We start from the raw sequence: 15741 nt of genomic DNA, 5'->3' as shown, positions 1-15741 counted from the left end.
ATATGACTCGGTTGAAATAAAATGTGAAATATGATAAATTATAATATTTGCTGAGTATTTAACTGTGGAACAAAATCGGATATGTTATCACACCTTTAAATTCGGATTAGTTATCAGACCACCTAGTTTAGGCTTGCTAGATTACTAGCGGGTCGTCATTTTTTACTATAAATTATAAATTACTCATTTTAAAATCCCGACTCTTGTTTAAATTATAAGCTTTAATTATTATTAATAATAATAGTAATAATTAAAAAATGAATGGTGTTGAGATTATATTTCAACGACTTTAAGACGTATTTGATCATATATAGTAGACACATGTTATGATGCAAAAATTGATGACAGCAACCTACGAGAAATCCGCTTGAATTCAGACAAGACAACCAACCGTTGCATGAGTTTGTGAGAGAAAACAGAGAGAGAAAGCAAAGAAGTCATTTTGGAAAGTTGGGTGTTGAGAGGATGTAGAGCAGGGGTGGGTGGTAGCTAGGAAGGATTGGATGCCAAAAAGAAAAAACCCAAAAAAGAAAAAAACAAGAAGGGAGGGAGAACAGAGAAAAAAAGCTTATGCGTGTTTCTTGCTTCTTCTTCTTCCTCTTCATGTCTGAAACTGCTGCCCCCTCTCAGGAAATCTTGATCTTCTCTCACCCATTCATGGATGATATTGTTATGCATGTCCGATAGAAAATTATTCTATTATTATTACAAGGCAATCAAAGAAGAAGATTTCTTTTTTGTTTATATTAAGGTAAAAGGGGAGAGAATAGAAGAATTTCAATTGCCTTCTTGATGGGTGGGCCTCAAAATCAAGATGTTGCTCTGCCCTCCACATGCACGGATCCTCCCAGACCACAGATAAGGCTTTATCAAGTTTGGAAGGGTCGCAATGTGAGTTCTTTCTGAGGATTTTTTCATTGTTTTTGTTGGATTTGTTTAAATTTATGATGTTGTCCTTACGTGTATTTCTAATTGATCTTCATTTTTCAATGTGGGTTCTTTAGTTTGTGTTTATAGAAATTGTAGAAAATGTTGAATGTAAAATGGGTTTTTTTGAAAATATATTTGTTTGAAGTATTTAGAATGCCAACCTTTGCCAAGAATGTAATAATTTGGATTGGACTGTCTTAGAATCTTTGCATGAATGAAATAGCAGGGACTCATAGACTCTGTTCCTTGACTTTTCAGAAGTTTTTGTGTGGTGGGAGATTGATCTTTGGTCCTGATGGGGCATCAGTGGTTTTATCTACCTTCCTGATTGGGGGGCCTGCTCTAGCATTCTGTATCAGGATGCTTGTATGGATTCCGAGAACCGAAGTCGTGTATGGCCATGTTGTATTGATAGTGGGACTTGTCCTCACAGTTCTGGTGGGGAAACTCTTCACATTTCAATGAAAATAATGTTTAAATGATATGGTTTCACTTCTTACATTGTGAATTATTACAGGACTTGACTTTTCTCTACTTGACGTCTGCGAGAGACCCCGGAATAGTTCCTAGGAACTACCGCCCGCCTGATTCAGACGGCACAGTAAATGGCTCTACACATACGGATTGGGTCAACAGCGGAATTCCTGACTTGAAGTTACCGAGAACCAAGGATCTCTTTGTGAATGGACACACGATTAGAGTGAAGTTCTGTGATACTTGTTTGTTATACCGACCACCACGTGCATCTCATTGCTCGATCTGCAACAACTGTGTCCAGAGGTTCGATCACCACTGTCCGTGGGTGGGCCAGTGCATCGGAGTTGTAAGTGTTTGGATCAAAGTTTATGCCTTTATATGATAGTTCTTAGATGGTTGTTTAATTTGTTACAACGTAATTATATCATGATTTACGGTTTCGCCTCATGAGTTCAGTATGTGTTGATGGACCTGTGCGATTAAAGTCATGTTACTAACCATCAAGAAACGTCGTCGAAGGCAAACAGAAAAGAACAATTAAGTAGTGTAAAGACTGTAAGCAACGGGTAATGTCAGCATATTGTCGTTTGATGGTGTTAAGCGATATGGTATTGACTTCTTTTTGTCATGTAAAGAAACATTTGATCCAGAAAACACTCCACTTGTTCAAATCTTTATTACCAACCAAAAAAATGCAGATATTCCAATAGTGTAATGCTTTGTTTGGTACTATGTTTAAGGTATGTTTCTTTGTTTCTCAAAAATAGAGAGAGAAAGTTAGAGATAAGTGTGTGTGCTTCTAAGCGTCTTTTATATGTTTGGTTTTGTCTTTAGTATTAGTGTAAGAAAAATAAAGATTGAACTGCGTGTTTTGTAAAGATATATAGGCAAACATTTGAGATGTTCTTGGCTAATTATGGATAGCGAAACTTGAAAACCAAGCCGCCTAAGATTTATAGAAATGCACTGAAAACTAAGGCTAGAATTAGTAATGGGCACTTGTAGCAAGCAACTTTGTTCTGTTGGCAACTTTGATGTTGAAGGACTTGTACTAGATTGTTTCTTTGGTCAGACATAGAGAGGTCCATGGCTCGTGTCTGAATCCTCTCAAAATAGTCCTACTAATCCTTTCTCTCATGTAAGTACAAGGAAGCTTTGTACAGCATGTTTTAGTACTCTATCCTCATTGATTTACAGAATATGTAAGAAGCCTATAGGGTGTTCAAAATGTCGAATATTTTTCCGCATTTATGCTTCCATTATGTTAGAATGGAGACTAATATTTTGCCTCCTCTGGTGTTGATTTGATGCAGCGAAACTACCGGACTTTTTTCTTGTTCGTGTCGACATCAACTATCTTGTGCTTATACGTTTTCATATTTTCTTTGCTGAACCTGCTTAGAGAACCGGTCCACATTTGGACAGCCATGGCAGGGGACGTCGTATCAGTTATCCTGATAGTTTACTGCTTCATTTCAGTGTGGTTTGTCGGTGGGCTTAGCGTCTTTCATTCCTATCTTGTCAGTACGAACCAGGTTAGCCACCTACTGTTCAAATACTATATTGAACTGTCTAGCGAAAGCTTCTTATTTTGTATCGCATATTTTTGTTATGGACATTTTTATGAACTAGAAAAATTTTCCTATTATTACAGTAATACAGGTTAGTAACTTCAGTATGTTTCCTATAAGCTTTGTCTGGAAATAGATTATAGATGTTCAAAAGTTAACTGTCCAGAAAGAAAATGTGATGATTATGAACTTTCAAGACACGATAACGTTAACGGTGTCCATATGATGCCATGTAAGTTAATGGTTGTTTTTGTTTACGTACAATTGAACAGACAACATATGAAAACTTCCGTTACCGTTATGAAAAGAAGGAAAATCCGTATAATCAGGGGGTGGTCAAGAACCTCAAGGAAATATTTTTCTCCAAGAAGGTGCCGTCTTTGATCAACTTCCGCGAGTGGGTGACTGAAGAAGAAGGCTCAGTTATGGAATCGATGACTCGAAAGTTTGGCAGGGACGTCAATGGCAAGATAGACCTGGAAGTCGGCGTTCTTGGAAAGGACGGCAAACCACTTCCAAGTATTCTTCAGAATTTGGACTATGGTGGAATTGAAGACAGCTTGAAGAAGGAGAAAGATGGAAAAGTCGGCCCTGATCCGTATTTCTTACCTAACGATCAAGAAGAAACCTATGCTACTGAGAATAGTACTGTCGATGATGACGGGTCCGAGGTAAGCTCCAAGAGAACATCATCTGCAGTGCTTCGGCAATAAGGTACTCTTTTGAAAGTTGTCCCGACAATATGTCCACTTTCATGTCTTTGGGTCGTCTCGAGAAGCTTCTATCTGCTGTTTTTCTGTCTTAGGTTGGAGGTTTTCAAGATTTGACGATGTAGCTAATTGTAACGGATTATGACACGGAGGAAGGGACGTGAACGAGAACGAGAACGTGAACGTGATCCGTGCTTCATGTATTAGCAGTGAGTGCTTTGTCAAAGAAGAAAAATTGCTGTGAATATTGGGAGATTGTATGTGTTTACCTCTTCTACTGATGTGGCAGGATTATTTCTCAATTCCTCTTATTTTTTTGGTTTATGTGGTTCTTTGTTAATTTTTTTTGGGTATTAGGACTCAATTTTATTTTGTCAAAGCAGGAGAATCTCAGGAAGGATTAGTGATCAGTTGTTCCCTTGAACTATAATTAAGAAAAATGAACTATTTTTGTTGTTTCTTTTAGTGGTTTGGTTCAGATATGGAAAAATGTTTCATTGTTCAAGTACATGAGTTTTTATTTCCAGGTGGGGTGTGAATCTTGAATTGGACAACATTGTCACCCTTAACATGTTTGTCTAAATCTTGCATTAGTTTGATCAGGGCAAATTCTTGCACAAATCAGGTCGAATCGGAATCAGGATCAGATTGTAGGATAAGTATAATATTTGTATGAAAAATTCTTGCCCGGATCAGATTCGGTCAAACCAATCACAGAGCAAATGTATCACACTTGCTATGTGATTGATCACTTTAACTATACACTAATTAAAGACAAATATATTATACTTGTCGTATAATTGATACAAATTCAATCCAATCGAATTCGAACTAGAATTTTCCGCATTTATATATGTATAATTGTATATGTCCAACTTATATTTAGTGGCCAAAATTAAACATTATAAAAACCCTATTCCCAGCATTTCCAATTGACTCAAAACCAAGTACATACGAAATCAATATGAATAAACTCGAACAATGGAGAAGAACCCCCCCTCATTTTCATTGCATTCTCCTATTTTGGGGTTCTGTTTCTGTCATAGAATATGCATTTGATATTGGTTATAAACGAGAAATTTTTTAATAGTTTATAAATTTTAAGGTCTCTCCTCTCTAACTATACGTTAAGACAAAATTGAAAGTCATTTATAAAATTAGAATGGACAATGTTTCGCATAATAAGACACCAATTGAGTCAAACTGCATCATTTGACAAACTCAAAGTATGAGTTCAACAATTAATGAAAACACGATTAATTTCATCGATTGATGTTAGGGCCTTTACCTATAAAAAAAACACTATAACTTGTTACATGATCGTGATTAATCAATATTCATTAAGGTTTTTTTATTTTTAATTAATTATGATATAATGTTTGATAAAGAGAAACAACAACTAATTTATTTAATAATACAATAAACTGAATTTTCAGACTCGAATAGCTCAAAAAGCAACTTGAATTTATTTTTTTGCAAGTTTGACTGTGAGTCTTGAAATTTCTATAAGATAAGCTCAAGCTCGACTCATTTAAATTTCTATATACGAATCTACAAGCTGGAAGCCAATAATTTTGTGCATTTTATTAATGGACTCTATTTCGGATTAAGATACTGGAAATTCGATGAGATCAAGTTTCCGAGTAGTGACTTAGAGGGGAGAGAGGCCCTCGTCTTCCATGCTTCAAGGAAATCAGATTCAGTAAGTGGTCAAGTTGCTGTTAGAGTCCTAAAGCAAGGAGCTCTGACAACTCCTGATCTCTTACCTATTGACCGCTTTTCTCTCACGATATAATATTTCAAAATGTCCTTTTTGAGTTCTTCTTTTTTATAGATAGCGCTCTGTCAAGCTTCTCCCTTTCTAGATATCGAGAGAGCCTTCATCTAGTCCATTCAGGAGTTGTTTTCTACTGTCTTTCCTCTAGAAAGCTACATTCCTTCCCTTTGGTCATTCACTAAAGATACTAGTTCCTCTTGAAAGCTAGCTGACTTGTAGAGATCGATTAATAGAGCCTTACTACATTCATTTCCTAAACTCAAAAATGCTTGGGATCTGTATTAAGGTATCAGCTCATTAGCTCTGTAGTCTATAGAGTTAGGTTATAAAGAATATAAGGACTACCCAGCCCCCTCTTTCGTGCCTGCCACCTAGCAGTCACGCGCCGCCAGGCTTCGCTTCCCTCTCGCTCCTGCCCTCCAACTAGGAGGTCAGTTATTATCGAACTCTACTCTTCATCATTCCTATGTTATCACTCATTGGTCGGGCTCTCAGGGTTATTCTCAAACAAAGAAGCCTTAGTTCCCATCCGCTTCTCCCTTATATTTTTGTATTTTCATAGTTGATTATAGAAACTACATGGAAAGCTAGATACGAGATCGTAGGGGGTTAAAGTAGCTTGCATCAATGCAAAATTGAAAAATGAAAAACGTTAAAAGAGGACTATCTACAGTCCTCAACTACCCATATAGATAAAAAGGTTGTGATCGTTAAAAAATAGGTATGAACTAAAGACTGCCTGTGCTTTAACGGGATCCTCTAGCTTCTATGCAATGAGGCCCAAGCCGACTTATATGACGATGCCTTCATATTGAAAGTTGATACTTGATGGATTCTATTTTGAATTAAAATATTAAAATTCAATAAAATCAATCATATGCTAATAATTTATAGTTTCCGATTGTATATCAAAACATAATATGATCTCAAGAGTATTTTAAAAAATTAGAAATTTTTTGGAAGCCAATCAAATAAATTATGCTATCATTTGTAAATTCAATAAAAATATACATAAAATTAGGCAAAGATCATAAATAATCTGCTTTATAATATGTGCTGATGGAGGAAAGGAATCAAGTCAGAGGATAATATTCTTGAAAAGAAAGATCCAAGTCAAACTTACCAAATTAATATGGTATAACGAAATTTAAAATAACTCAGCTAATAAATCGTAGTTACTAATAGGACGTAGATGGGGAATTTAAAGTACTATTTTATCCATAACTATCCTAAATAACACAATTGTATGAGTATAAATACACTCTTACTTTCTCATTTAAAGAATAAGTGTCACTGGTATCAAATTCTTGTGTAATGCGTGTTGAATCGCGTCCCTATAATACAAATCTAATCGATCTTGCTTTTTGGTGATATCAATATGTATAATCAAACTATTTCTCTATGATACATTTTAAAGATTTTTTTTCTTTTTCTCTCAACGGAATTATTAATTGTCTCATAAAAATTATAAATAATAATAATATTTCCTTATCTTCAGCAAAAAATAAGGTCAGGATTTGGAAAATGCATTTTAGTGTCACATCAATGATTTATGACATAAATATTTTTAATTTTTAAAATTAAAAAATATAATTAAATTAAATTATTATAGTTTAAAAGTATGAACATATAATACAGGTGTGGGCGTGATATGACAAGAAAATGTTTCATAATTTGTACATATTATACAAAAGAAAAGCAAATTACAAAAAAATAAACCAGATTTAAGCGAAGAACAAAATATTCTTACTAAGAATATCCATCTGGAGAGGGCAAGTGGCAGTTTTTTCTTGATCATCCCGTGCATACTTTCTTCTTCTTCGTTTTTTCTTCTCTCCGTCTCTAGCCAAACCCCATCTCCCGATTTCTTGAAAATTCAAACCACTCATAAAACTCTTATTGCATGTTGTTGCATGCCATGATCAAGAATGTCGGAAAGGCGGGACCTTTTATATTTTTGATGTCTTTTCGTATGTAGGCTGTTGCCAAGAATCGAGGAGGAGGAGGAAACAGAGGAGGTTTTGTCAATCGAAATTAACAACGCTTGGAATTGGGTTTTTGCTTTGTTCTTTTTCCTCGTTTGTTTGTACGTTGAAGCTATATGGACGTAGCAAAACCCGAAACTAAGAGGCTTTATCAAGTTTGGAGAGGAAATAATGTAAGCCCTTTTTCCTTTCATGGTTGTTTTGATCAATTGTTTGTGATGTTTGAAGATTGGATGAGAAGAGCATTTGTGAATTTTGATATCTGAATAAACAGAGGAACTGTAGCGATATGGAAATGTTCATGCTGTGTTTGATTAAGTGCTTTCCATCTGTTGAGAGAAATTATACAGTGGCACAAATGCTCCTTGTATGTTCTACATTATCAGTAGTTTTTGGAGGTTATTTACTAAGACCAAAGTTGTGAACAACATATACTATGTTACTATCACTGGTTTTTTTCGTTTGAGGTTTGCCTTTAAGCTTTCGATGCTTGCAAGTTCAAGTTGAAAATGAAAATTCCCTTGAGTTGAAAATATACTTGGTATGCAGTGACTGGAGAATTTTTTTTTGAGGTATTTATGAGGGCAGTATGCATTTCTTTGTGTGTATATGTGCACGGTCATGGATGAACTTGTATCTATATCTTCATTTCACTTTGCTTCCGTGTGACAGTGCTATTGGGCTGATTCTTTTGAATCAGAAATCTAAGCATAATATGCTTTTTGATGACACAAGATTCAATCTGCCTACAGTTTGGTTTGTTTGATGTTTTGAATTTTACAGAAATTCTTGTTTGGAGGAAGATTGATCTTTGGTCCCGACGTAGCTTCTTTGTTTTTGTCGTCATTCCTAATTGTCAGTCCAGCCGTGGCATTCTGTGTAAAGATCTTATCTATCATCAGGCACCCGCTCAGTGAGAATAAAGATGCTGTTCCTTGGTATTCTGTAATCATTGTGACTATAGTGCTAACCATGTTGGTGAGTAAACCATTCTCAACTCATGACCATTTTGTTGATATAGTGGTTATAGTGCTAACCATGTTGTTTGTTGATAACTCTTTTTTCTTTTTGCAGGATGTATTCTTTCTCTTTATTACATCTAGTAGAGATCCTGGAATTGTCCCTAGGAATAAAAAGCCTCCTGAATGTGATGAAACAATTGAAATAGACACTCCTTCAGTAGAGTATGGTAGAACTCCTCATTTGAAACTTCCCCGAACAAAGGATGTGCTTGTGAATGGACACACAATCAAAGTGAAATTTTGTGACACCTGTTTGCTCTACCGTCCTCCCCGCGTGTCTCATTGCTCCATCTGCAACAACTGTGTTCAGAAATTTGATCATCACTGCCCATGGATTGGTCAATGCATTGGTATAGTGAGTATTCTAATATGCTTAAACAAATGCTGATATGGCTTAAAGTTTTTCAATATGCCGGTTGATAGGGATGTTTTTCATTTACATCCGAATATATGTTTGGCTTGCTTCAAATGCAATGCAAGTTTCTCACTGAATTTGATTCATTTTGTCTATTCCAACTCCTGTCAAATTTAGTTTCTTGGTATTATGTTGAACTGTATTAATACAGGCATGAAAAGTAATTGGGTGCTTTGTAAAATTTCAAATACTGGCTTGTTCCTTTCTAGATGCTTAATTTTCATGAAAAAGCCTCTGAATGTTACAAGGACAAAGTCTAGGTATAATTGAACTTGAGGTATATCTAGACCCTGGAGTGGAGTTGGTAAGTTTTTTATGGTTTTAAGTTTCAAATGCACCTCTTTTATTAAGCCCAAAACTTAGGAAAGGTTGTTGCTGGATATAATGTTTGAGCTTGTCCCTTCAGATACCAGTGTACACCTGCCTACTCTTTGGCAGTGGATAAGCTAACAGGTATGTCAAAGATCTGTGCCTACTGGCCAACTATTTCTTGAATCCACATAGTCCCAACGATCAGTATGGTCCCTGGACACACACTATGTGGATAGTTCACGGATTGCAACCCATACATACATGTCAGTCAAATTATATGGGTCACCCACTTCTCGAAATCCTCTGAATCTTTTGCTTTGATGATATTGGCCCTTAGACGAATGACCCTTGCGTTAGGCAACTCTTAGGAATATCAAGTGCCTTCTGAACTACAGCGGCTGTTAATAAAAATCAATTTTAGCTGATGTCCTGGCATATCTGTATCTAAAGATCCTCTTTTTTTTCCATATATATTTCTTCACTCAGTTTATTAGCTGCAGCTTTTTGGATATGTATGACAAAATACACATTTGAATCTCAAATTGTGAATAATACTAATTTGAGATGAAGAATTCTGCTTGATACTTGTAGCAAAGGGACAATCATAGTTTGTTGGTGACTGGAAAACAAAACTACTCTCACTAAAGACACTATTTTCTGGCTTTAAGAACTCAATTAAAATTCAGCTAACTGGTTTAGTCTTGTAGAACAGTCATTTGGTTTCTACACTTCTCATCTTCCGCCTGAACTAACATTTACCTTTGTTTGTACATAAATGCAGCGTAATTACAGGTTCTTCTATATGTTCATCACAACATCAACAATCTTGTGCATATACGTATTCGCGCTCTCGTGGTACAATATTTTCCACCGGCAAGGCAGTGTTTGGAAAGCCATCACAAGTGATTATGTATCAGATGTTCTCATCTTGTACTGCTTCATTGCTTTTTGGTTTGTGGGTGGCCTGACATTTTTTCACTTCTACTTGATTTGCACGAATCAGGTGATCTTTCCTTAAAAATTGTGCGCAAGCTAGATATTAGCATTTTCTGGCTTTGACCGCAACTGTTGTCAGTAATTCTTGACGTTTAGAATTTCCAATCAGTATATTTCCTTTTACGTCTCAGGAAAGTTTCTGATAATTCTTTCTCCTATTGACGACCGGAGATGCTGTTATACATTAGAGATTCATGGCACAAACATCTTATTTTAATTGTTTGTTATTATCTCAGTATCAAATCAAGTATGAGTTTGCATTCACGGTAATCCATTGATTCTTTTTTACAGTTTTATTTCAATTGTCAAGCTAAAACACAGAATAATGTGTTTCTTTTGCTTTATTTGAGTCAAGAATTTACATTCCAATAAAGTGTTTTTATTAATTACTCTGACTGAAATTAGAAGGTTTTGGTCTGGTAACACCATAATTAGTTATTGTAATCTACCCTTAATGTCATACATTAGTCCTATTCTACTGCTATTAAGTGTCTTTGTAATGTACTCATTAGTAGCTATTTCATCTCGTTTATTAGGTCTGGGGGTTGAAGTCCATTAGCCTTAGCATTTTGGTTGAGGTTCTTCCTATTCGCCCTTGCCTCATATATGGCAGAACATGTCATTTGACTGGTTCATGTTTTTTCTGCATACATGAATGAATTCGCCCTTTGTTAGTTTGTGTATCTTTAATGAGAAATCATTTTATGCAGACTACATATGAGAACTTCAGGTATCGATACAGCAGAAAGGAGAATCCATATAACAAAGGGATGATCAAGAACTTTAAAGAAGTCTTTCTCTCTGAAATCCCACCTTCCCAGAACAATTTCCGAGCAATAGTAGAGGAGGATGAAGTTACAGTTACGGAACTCTCCGACCACAGTTTCATGGATGGTATCACTAGCTCAAAAGAAAAAACGTATATTGAAATGGGAAACAAGTTTGGTGAGAACAGCAGTCTCACTCTTCCTGATATTCTGCGTAGTCTGGAATTCGACGACATTGATGAAAACACAAAAGACAGAGAAGCAAGTGAAAGATCTTACTCTGACCAGCTCGGTCCTCTTGAACCAGACTTAAAGGAGACAATTAGTAGCTTGAAAGTTGAAATTGATGCCAATGCGGATGAAAAATGTGACGGCATGATATCTGAACAAACTAAAGCATCAGCACAAGCATAAAATACAGGTAAAATTTCTTGCTATATATTCTTTATATGATGACTCTGATTTTGCATTTTTCAGCTGAGGCTGTTTTCTTGATTGTGTACACTACTAAAACCAAACATAAAAATCGTCGTCATTGATGCTTTTGCATTTATGAACCTATGAAATTTAGGTGGTGTTTGCAATACAAATGAAGGTAAATTACATAACACCCCCTGACGTTAGAGCTAATTATACAAATATTTACCCTAAATAAGCAAGGTTTTTGTGCTATAGTAAGCATGAGGAACTAGGAAGCATCATAAATTGAATTTTGGTTAAGTCTTCCCTTTTATTTGCTTACATGCTTAATGGATATTTATTTTATTATGTCACAGTTAGGCATGGATGAAAATAGATAAGAAAAAAAAAAAAAAGAGGGCATAATGGACATGTTGCGTGCAAAAGTTGGGATCAAAATTCGGAAAACATACAACAGCAACGCAGCCCATTGGCCACAAAGGTAATAATTCCACCAAGATGGGTGGGATTTAAAAATCTATCCAGCAATGGTTGGCCGATATCTGGCCATGTGGTTTATAAAAGAGTACTAATCTTATGATAGTTTGAATGCAGACACAGATGCATTCTAAGTTCATTGCCGGCTTTCAACCTCGACATCCAAGCTTGCAGCAGAAATTACTGAAGTCATAGACAATGTTGTCTGCAATAATATACATGTTATGCAAGAAAATTGAGGGAGAAATCATGTGAAACTGAAAGACTGTAGATTGGTTTTGTGAATAGTGATTCTCTCTTTGCCTCTGCTTTGTTGTTTCTCTCTTAAGTTCAGTGTCTGTGCGCGTGCGCTTGTAAAATCTTGCACAAAAGTGACTCTTCTCATTAGGACATAAAATTCTTGAATGGATTTAGTGCAACATATCGGACTTACCACTCAGCTCTTCTCTCATTCGATGATATTCTATGAATTGTATATTTTAAGGATTCTTGATTGATATTCAGACAAGACAAACGTGATCAACCACTTGAAAGGTAAGAATGCTGGTACTAACTATTGGCTAATACAAGAAGTTACCACGAGTTTCATTTCAAATTATGAACAAAAGATCAAGAAAAAGATAATATAAGTATCTGCGAAGTTTTCCAACTGAAAATCTACTGTGGAGGAGAACTAGACCACAAGAACTCTTGTCCACCAGAAAACCCCAAAACCACCAATAAAATCGTACTGGCCCAGTAGTAGCATGCCACGTGTCAGACACCCATTTAACTCATAGATTTCATTGGATAGATTAGCCTCAATTACTTTCATCATTCAACCAAATTATATAATCCCCAAACACCACCTTATCTCCCACTGCTGCTCCTTAGCTCCCCCCTTCAATTTCTGTTCCACAAAGGGTAAAGAATGGCAGCAGAAATGGCTCTTGTAAAACCCATTACAAAGTTCAGCAGCTCCACCCCAAGAATAGGAACCTCAAGAGTCCCATCAACAAGATTCTTCACCATCAAAATGTCATCATCTACTGTGGCCAAGAAGAAGAGTCAGAAGCAAGAAATAAAGGAGACACTTTTGACCCCAAGATTCTACACCACAGACTTTGATGAAATGGAGCAGCTTTTCAACACTCAGATCAACAAGAATCTGAACATGGATGAGTTTGAGGCCCTGCTGCAGGAGTTCAAGACTGATTTCAACCAGACCCACTTTGTGAGGAACAAGGAGTTCAAGGAAGCTGCTGACAAGATTGAAGGGCCCTTGAGGCAAATCTTTGTGGAGTTCTTGGAGAGGTCTTGCACTGCTGAATTCTCTGGTTTCCTTCTCTACAAGGAGCTGGGAAGGAGGCTGAAGGTATGTTCTTTTTGAATTCTAGAGCATTTTCTTGTGTTATTGATTTTTGTCTACATAGAAGTTTCTGGTGCAATTGCTGTCATCATCATGCTTCATATTATGTCCTTGTTATAGTGGATAGAATGGAGTATATTTTTCCTGGGAAAAAGGCACTTTTAACGGCATGCAATAGAGGCTGATGCACTTTTAGTACCACAATTTATGCATTTAGCACATTTGGTTCAATAGCATAAAAAGGTGTGGCATTTGTGGTCTGACAGGATAAAAATATAGCATAAAAGTCTTGTTATTCACCCTTATATCCCTGCTCCAATGATGGCATTCATCAAGGAGCATATGGAAGCTGGATTTACATAAATTTGCAAATGTGCTATCATTCACTTTTCTCTACTGATATTAGCAGTTGTTTGCTTAGTTAGGTACAAACTTATATGTCATTGCCTCTCTCATTTAGCTCTGTGTTTTGCTCAGCACAGTATTTGCTTTTTTCCAGCTCAACTTATGTAACTACTTCTTCTGCAGAAAACAAACCCTGTGGTAGCTGAGATTTTCTCCCTCATGTCTAGGGACGAAGCTCGCCACGCTGGGTAAGAATCGAAATCTTTTCTGCCCCTCTAACTTAATTAGTTGCATATATTTCTTGAATGCTGAAAGGAAGGGAATTGCTTTTGACAGGTTCTTGAACAAAGGCTTATCTGACTTCAACTTGGCTCTGGACTTGGGATTTCTAACAAAGGCGAGAAAATACACTTTCTTCAAGCCTAAGTTCATTTTCTATGCAACTTATTTGTCCGAGAAGATTGGGTACTGGAGATACATCACGATATACAGGCATCTCAAGGAAAACCCTGAGTACCAATGCTATCCGATTTTCAAGTACTTTGAGAACTGGTGCCAGGATGAGAACAGACACGGTGATTTCTTCTCTGCGTTGATGAAGGCACAGCCGCAGTTCCTCAATGACTGGAAGGCGAAGTTGTGGGCACGTTTCTTCTGTCTCTCGGTAGTACCTCTTAAGTCCTGGAACCACTTGTTGTTTCTATTAAGATGTAGCTGTATTCGTATATGCAGCTTTTGTAGGTCTTTCTCTTACATCTTTGATGATCTGATATGCAGGTTTATGTGACGATGTACCTTAATGACTGTCAAAGAACTGCTTTCTATGAGGGCATTGGACTTGACACAAAGGAATTCGACATGCATGTCATCATTGAGGTAACCCGTTTTTCTCAAACTCTTGGTCTTTTGTTAGGAAATGTCGGACTGGTTGTCGCATTTATACAAAAACAAGAAGACAAATTTACTTGGTTCATATAATGCTCCTAAGCTAACAGTCCCTCAAGTTCTCTTGCTGCTATAGAATTTTGTATAATAATGGCCACCGATCAATTACTGATGCTAAGATGCCTGTAAAATATTGAAGAACACAAATTTATCTCTGGGTAATGCATGGTCAAGTTCTCAACTATTGGGTCAGACTGCAAACTCTTTTGAATAAAATGGGATTGTAGATCGAAATATTATCATCATTCATAACCGTATAACCTTTTACCTATGCTCATCTTCTTCATGCAGACAAACCGCACGACTGCAAGAATTTTCCCAGCCGTACTGGATGTTGAGAACCCAGAATTCAAGAGGAAGTTGGACAGGATGGTGGAGATCAATGAGCAGCTGCTTGCAGTCGGAGAGTCGGACGACATTCCCTTGGTGAAGAACTTGAAGAGGATTCCCCTTATCGCCAGCCTGGCTTCTGAGCTACTGGCTGCATACCTCATGAAACCCATTGAATCTGGTTCAATGGACTTCGCTGAGTTTGAACCTCAAGTAGTTTACTAGTTCTTTCGTGATAGTAACCCCCCACTCGTTGCCGTCCTATAGAGCATGCAGCTTTTTGTTGTATAAAAGTCATTGTACGAGGTAGAGCAGCAACTATTGTATGATTCTTGCTACTGATACAGTTTCCAAATATTGCTGGAATGGTTTCGTTTGTTAAAGATATGTTAAGACAATATAAAGAGTAAATAGCAACAAGTTTCTTCTAAAGTTTGACATAATTATAAATACTTCTTGTTATTTCAAAAATTACTAATATCCCCATGATTTTAACAAGTGTCTACAATCAGTTCAATCCATTAGTTTTTTTAATAGGTTTTCATTCATTTTATGTTAAACCGACAAAAATATTCTTGTAAATTATAAATTATAATTTTATTATTTTAAAAAAAATTGAAATTTTTTTGATCAGTGAGTCCAAATATTAGACATAGCTATCATGAAAAATATTGATTAATCATAATAAAATTTAAGCTTACGCATTGATTTTGTTTTACTCTAGTTAATAGTATTGATTTATCATAATTTTTAAATCGCGATCATTTATAATGTAGCGAATTTTTTTTTTTATTTTATTTTAAGTGGCTCTAGCAATTTGAGGAGCTAATTCATCATGAAATATGTTAGCTCTACTTGTATGTGGCTTGTCTGAACTTTGATGGGTTTAAAAATTGTTTCTTTATTAAGATTCA

At 36.1% G+C, this 15741-nt stretch overlaps 3 protein-coding genes across 3 annotated transcripts; all 3 read left to right on the top strand.

Annotated features, from left to right (window-relative positions):
- Positions 329–4153, top strand: LOC105155785 (probable protein S-acyltransferase 1). Its single transcript, XM_011071737.2, has 6 exons — positions 329–891; positions 1189–1368; positions 1448–1753; positions 2721–2942; positions 3251–3692; positions 3784–4153. The coding sequence occupies exons 1-5, from the start codon at positions 793–795 to the stop codon at positions 3689–3691; spliced, it is 1248 nt and encodes a 415-aa protein (XP_011070039.1). The 5' UTR covers positions 329–792; the 3' UTR covers position 3692; positions 3784–4153.
- On the top strand, positions 7215–12264 carry LOC105155784 (probable protein S-acyltransferase 4). The gene is made up of 7 exons (XM_011071736.2): positions 7215–7623; positions 8234–8428; positions 8525–8827; positions 9981–10202; positions 10906–11383; positions 11739–11863; positions 11977–12264. The coding sequence occupies exons 1-5, from the start codon at positions 7567–7569 to the stop codon at positions 11374–11376; spliced, it is 1248 nt and encodes a 415-aa protein (XP_011070038.1). The 5' UTR covers positions 7215–7566; the 3' UTR covers positions 11377–11383; positions 11739–11863; positions 11977–12264.
- Positions 12698–15246, top strand: LOC105155783 (magnesium-protoporphyrin IX monomethyl ester [oxidative] cyclase, chloroplastic). Its single transcript, XM_011071734.2, has 5 exons — positions 12698–13213; positions 13736–13800; positions 13889–14216; positions 14330–14428; positions 14789–15246. Exons 1-5 carry the CDS (start codon positions 12770–12772, stop codon positions 15050–15052), a joined length of 1200 nt encoding a protein of 399 aa, XP_011070036.1. The 5' UTR covers positions 12698–12769; the 3' UTR covers positions 15053–15246.

Source organism: Sesamum indicum, linkage group LG2 (assembly GCF_000512975.1).
Source record: "Sesamum indicum cultivar Zhongzhi No. 13 linkage group LG2, S_indicum_v1.0, whole genome shotgun sequence".
Lineage (NCBI taxonomy): Eukaryota > Viridiplantae > Streptophyta > Magnoliopsida > Lamiales > Pedaliaceae > Sesamum > Sesamum indicum.
Note: the sequence above shows the minus strand (reverse complement) of the source record. Positions and strands in the feature narration are given on the sequence as shown.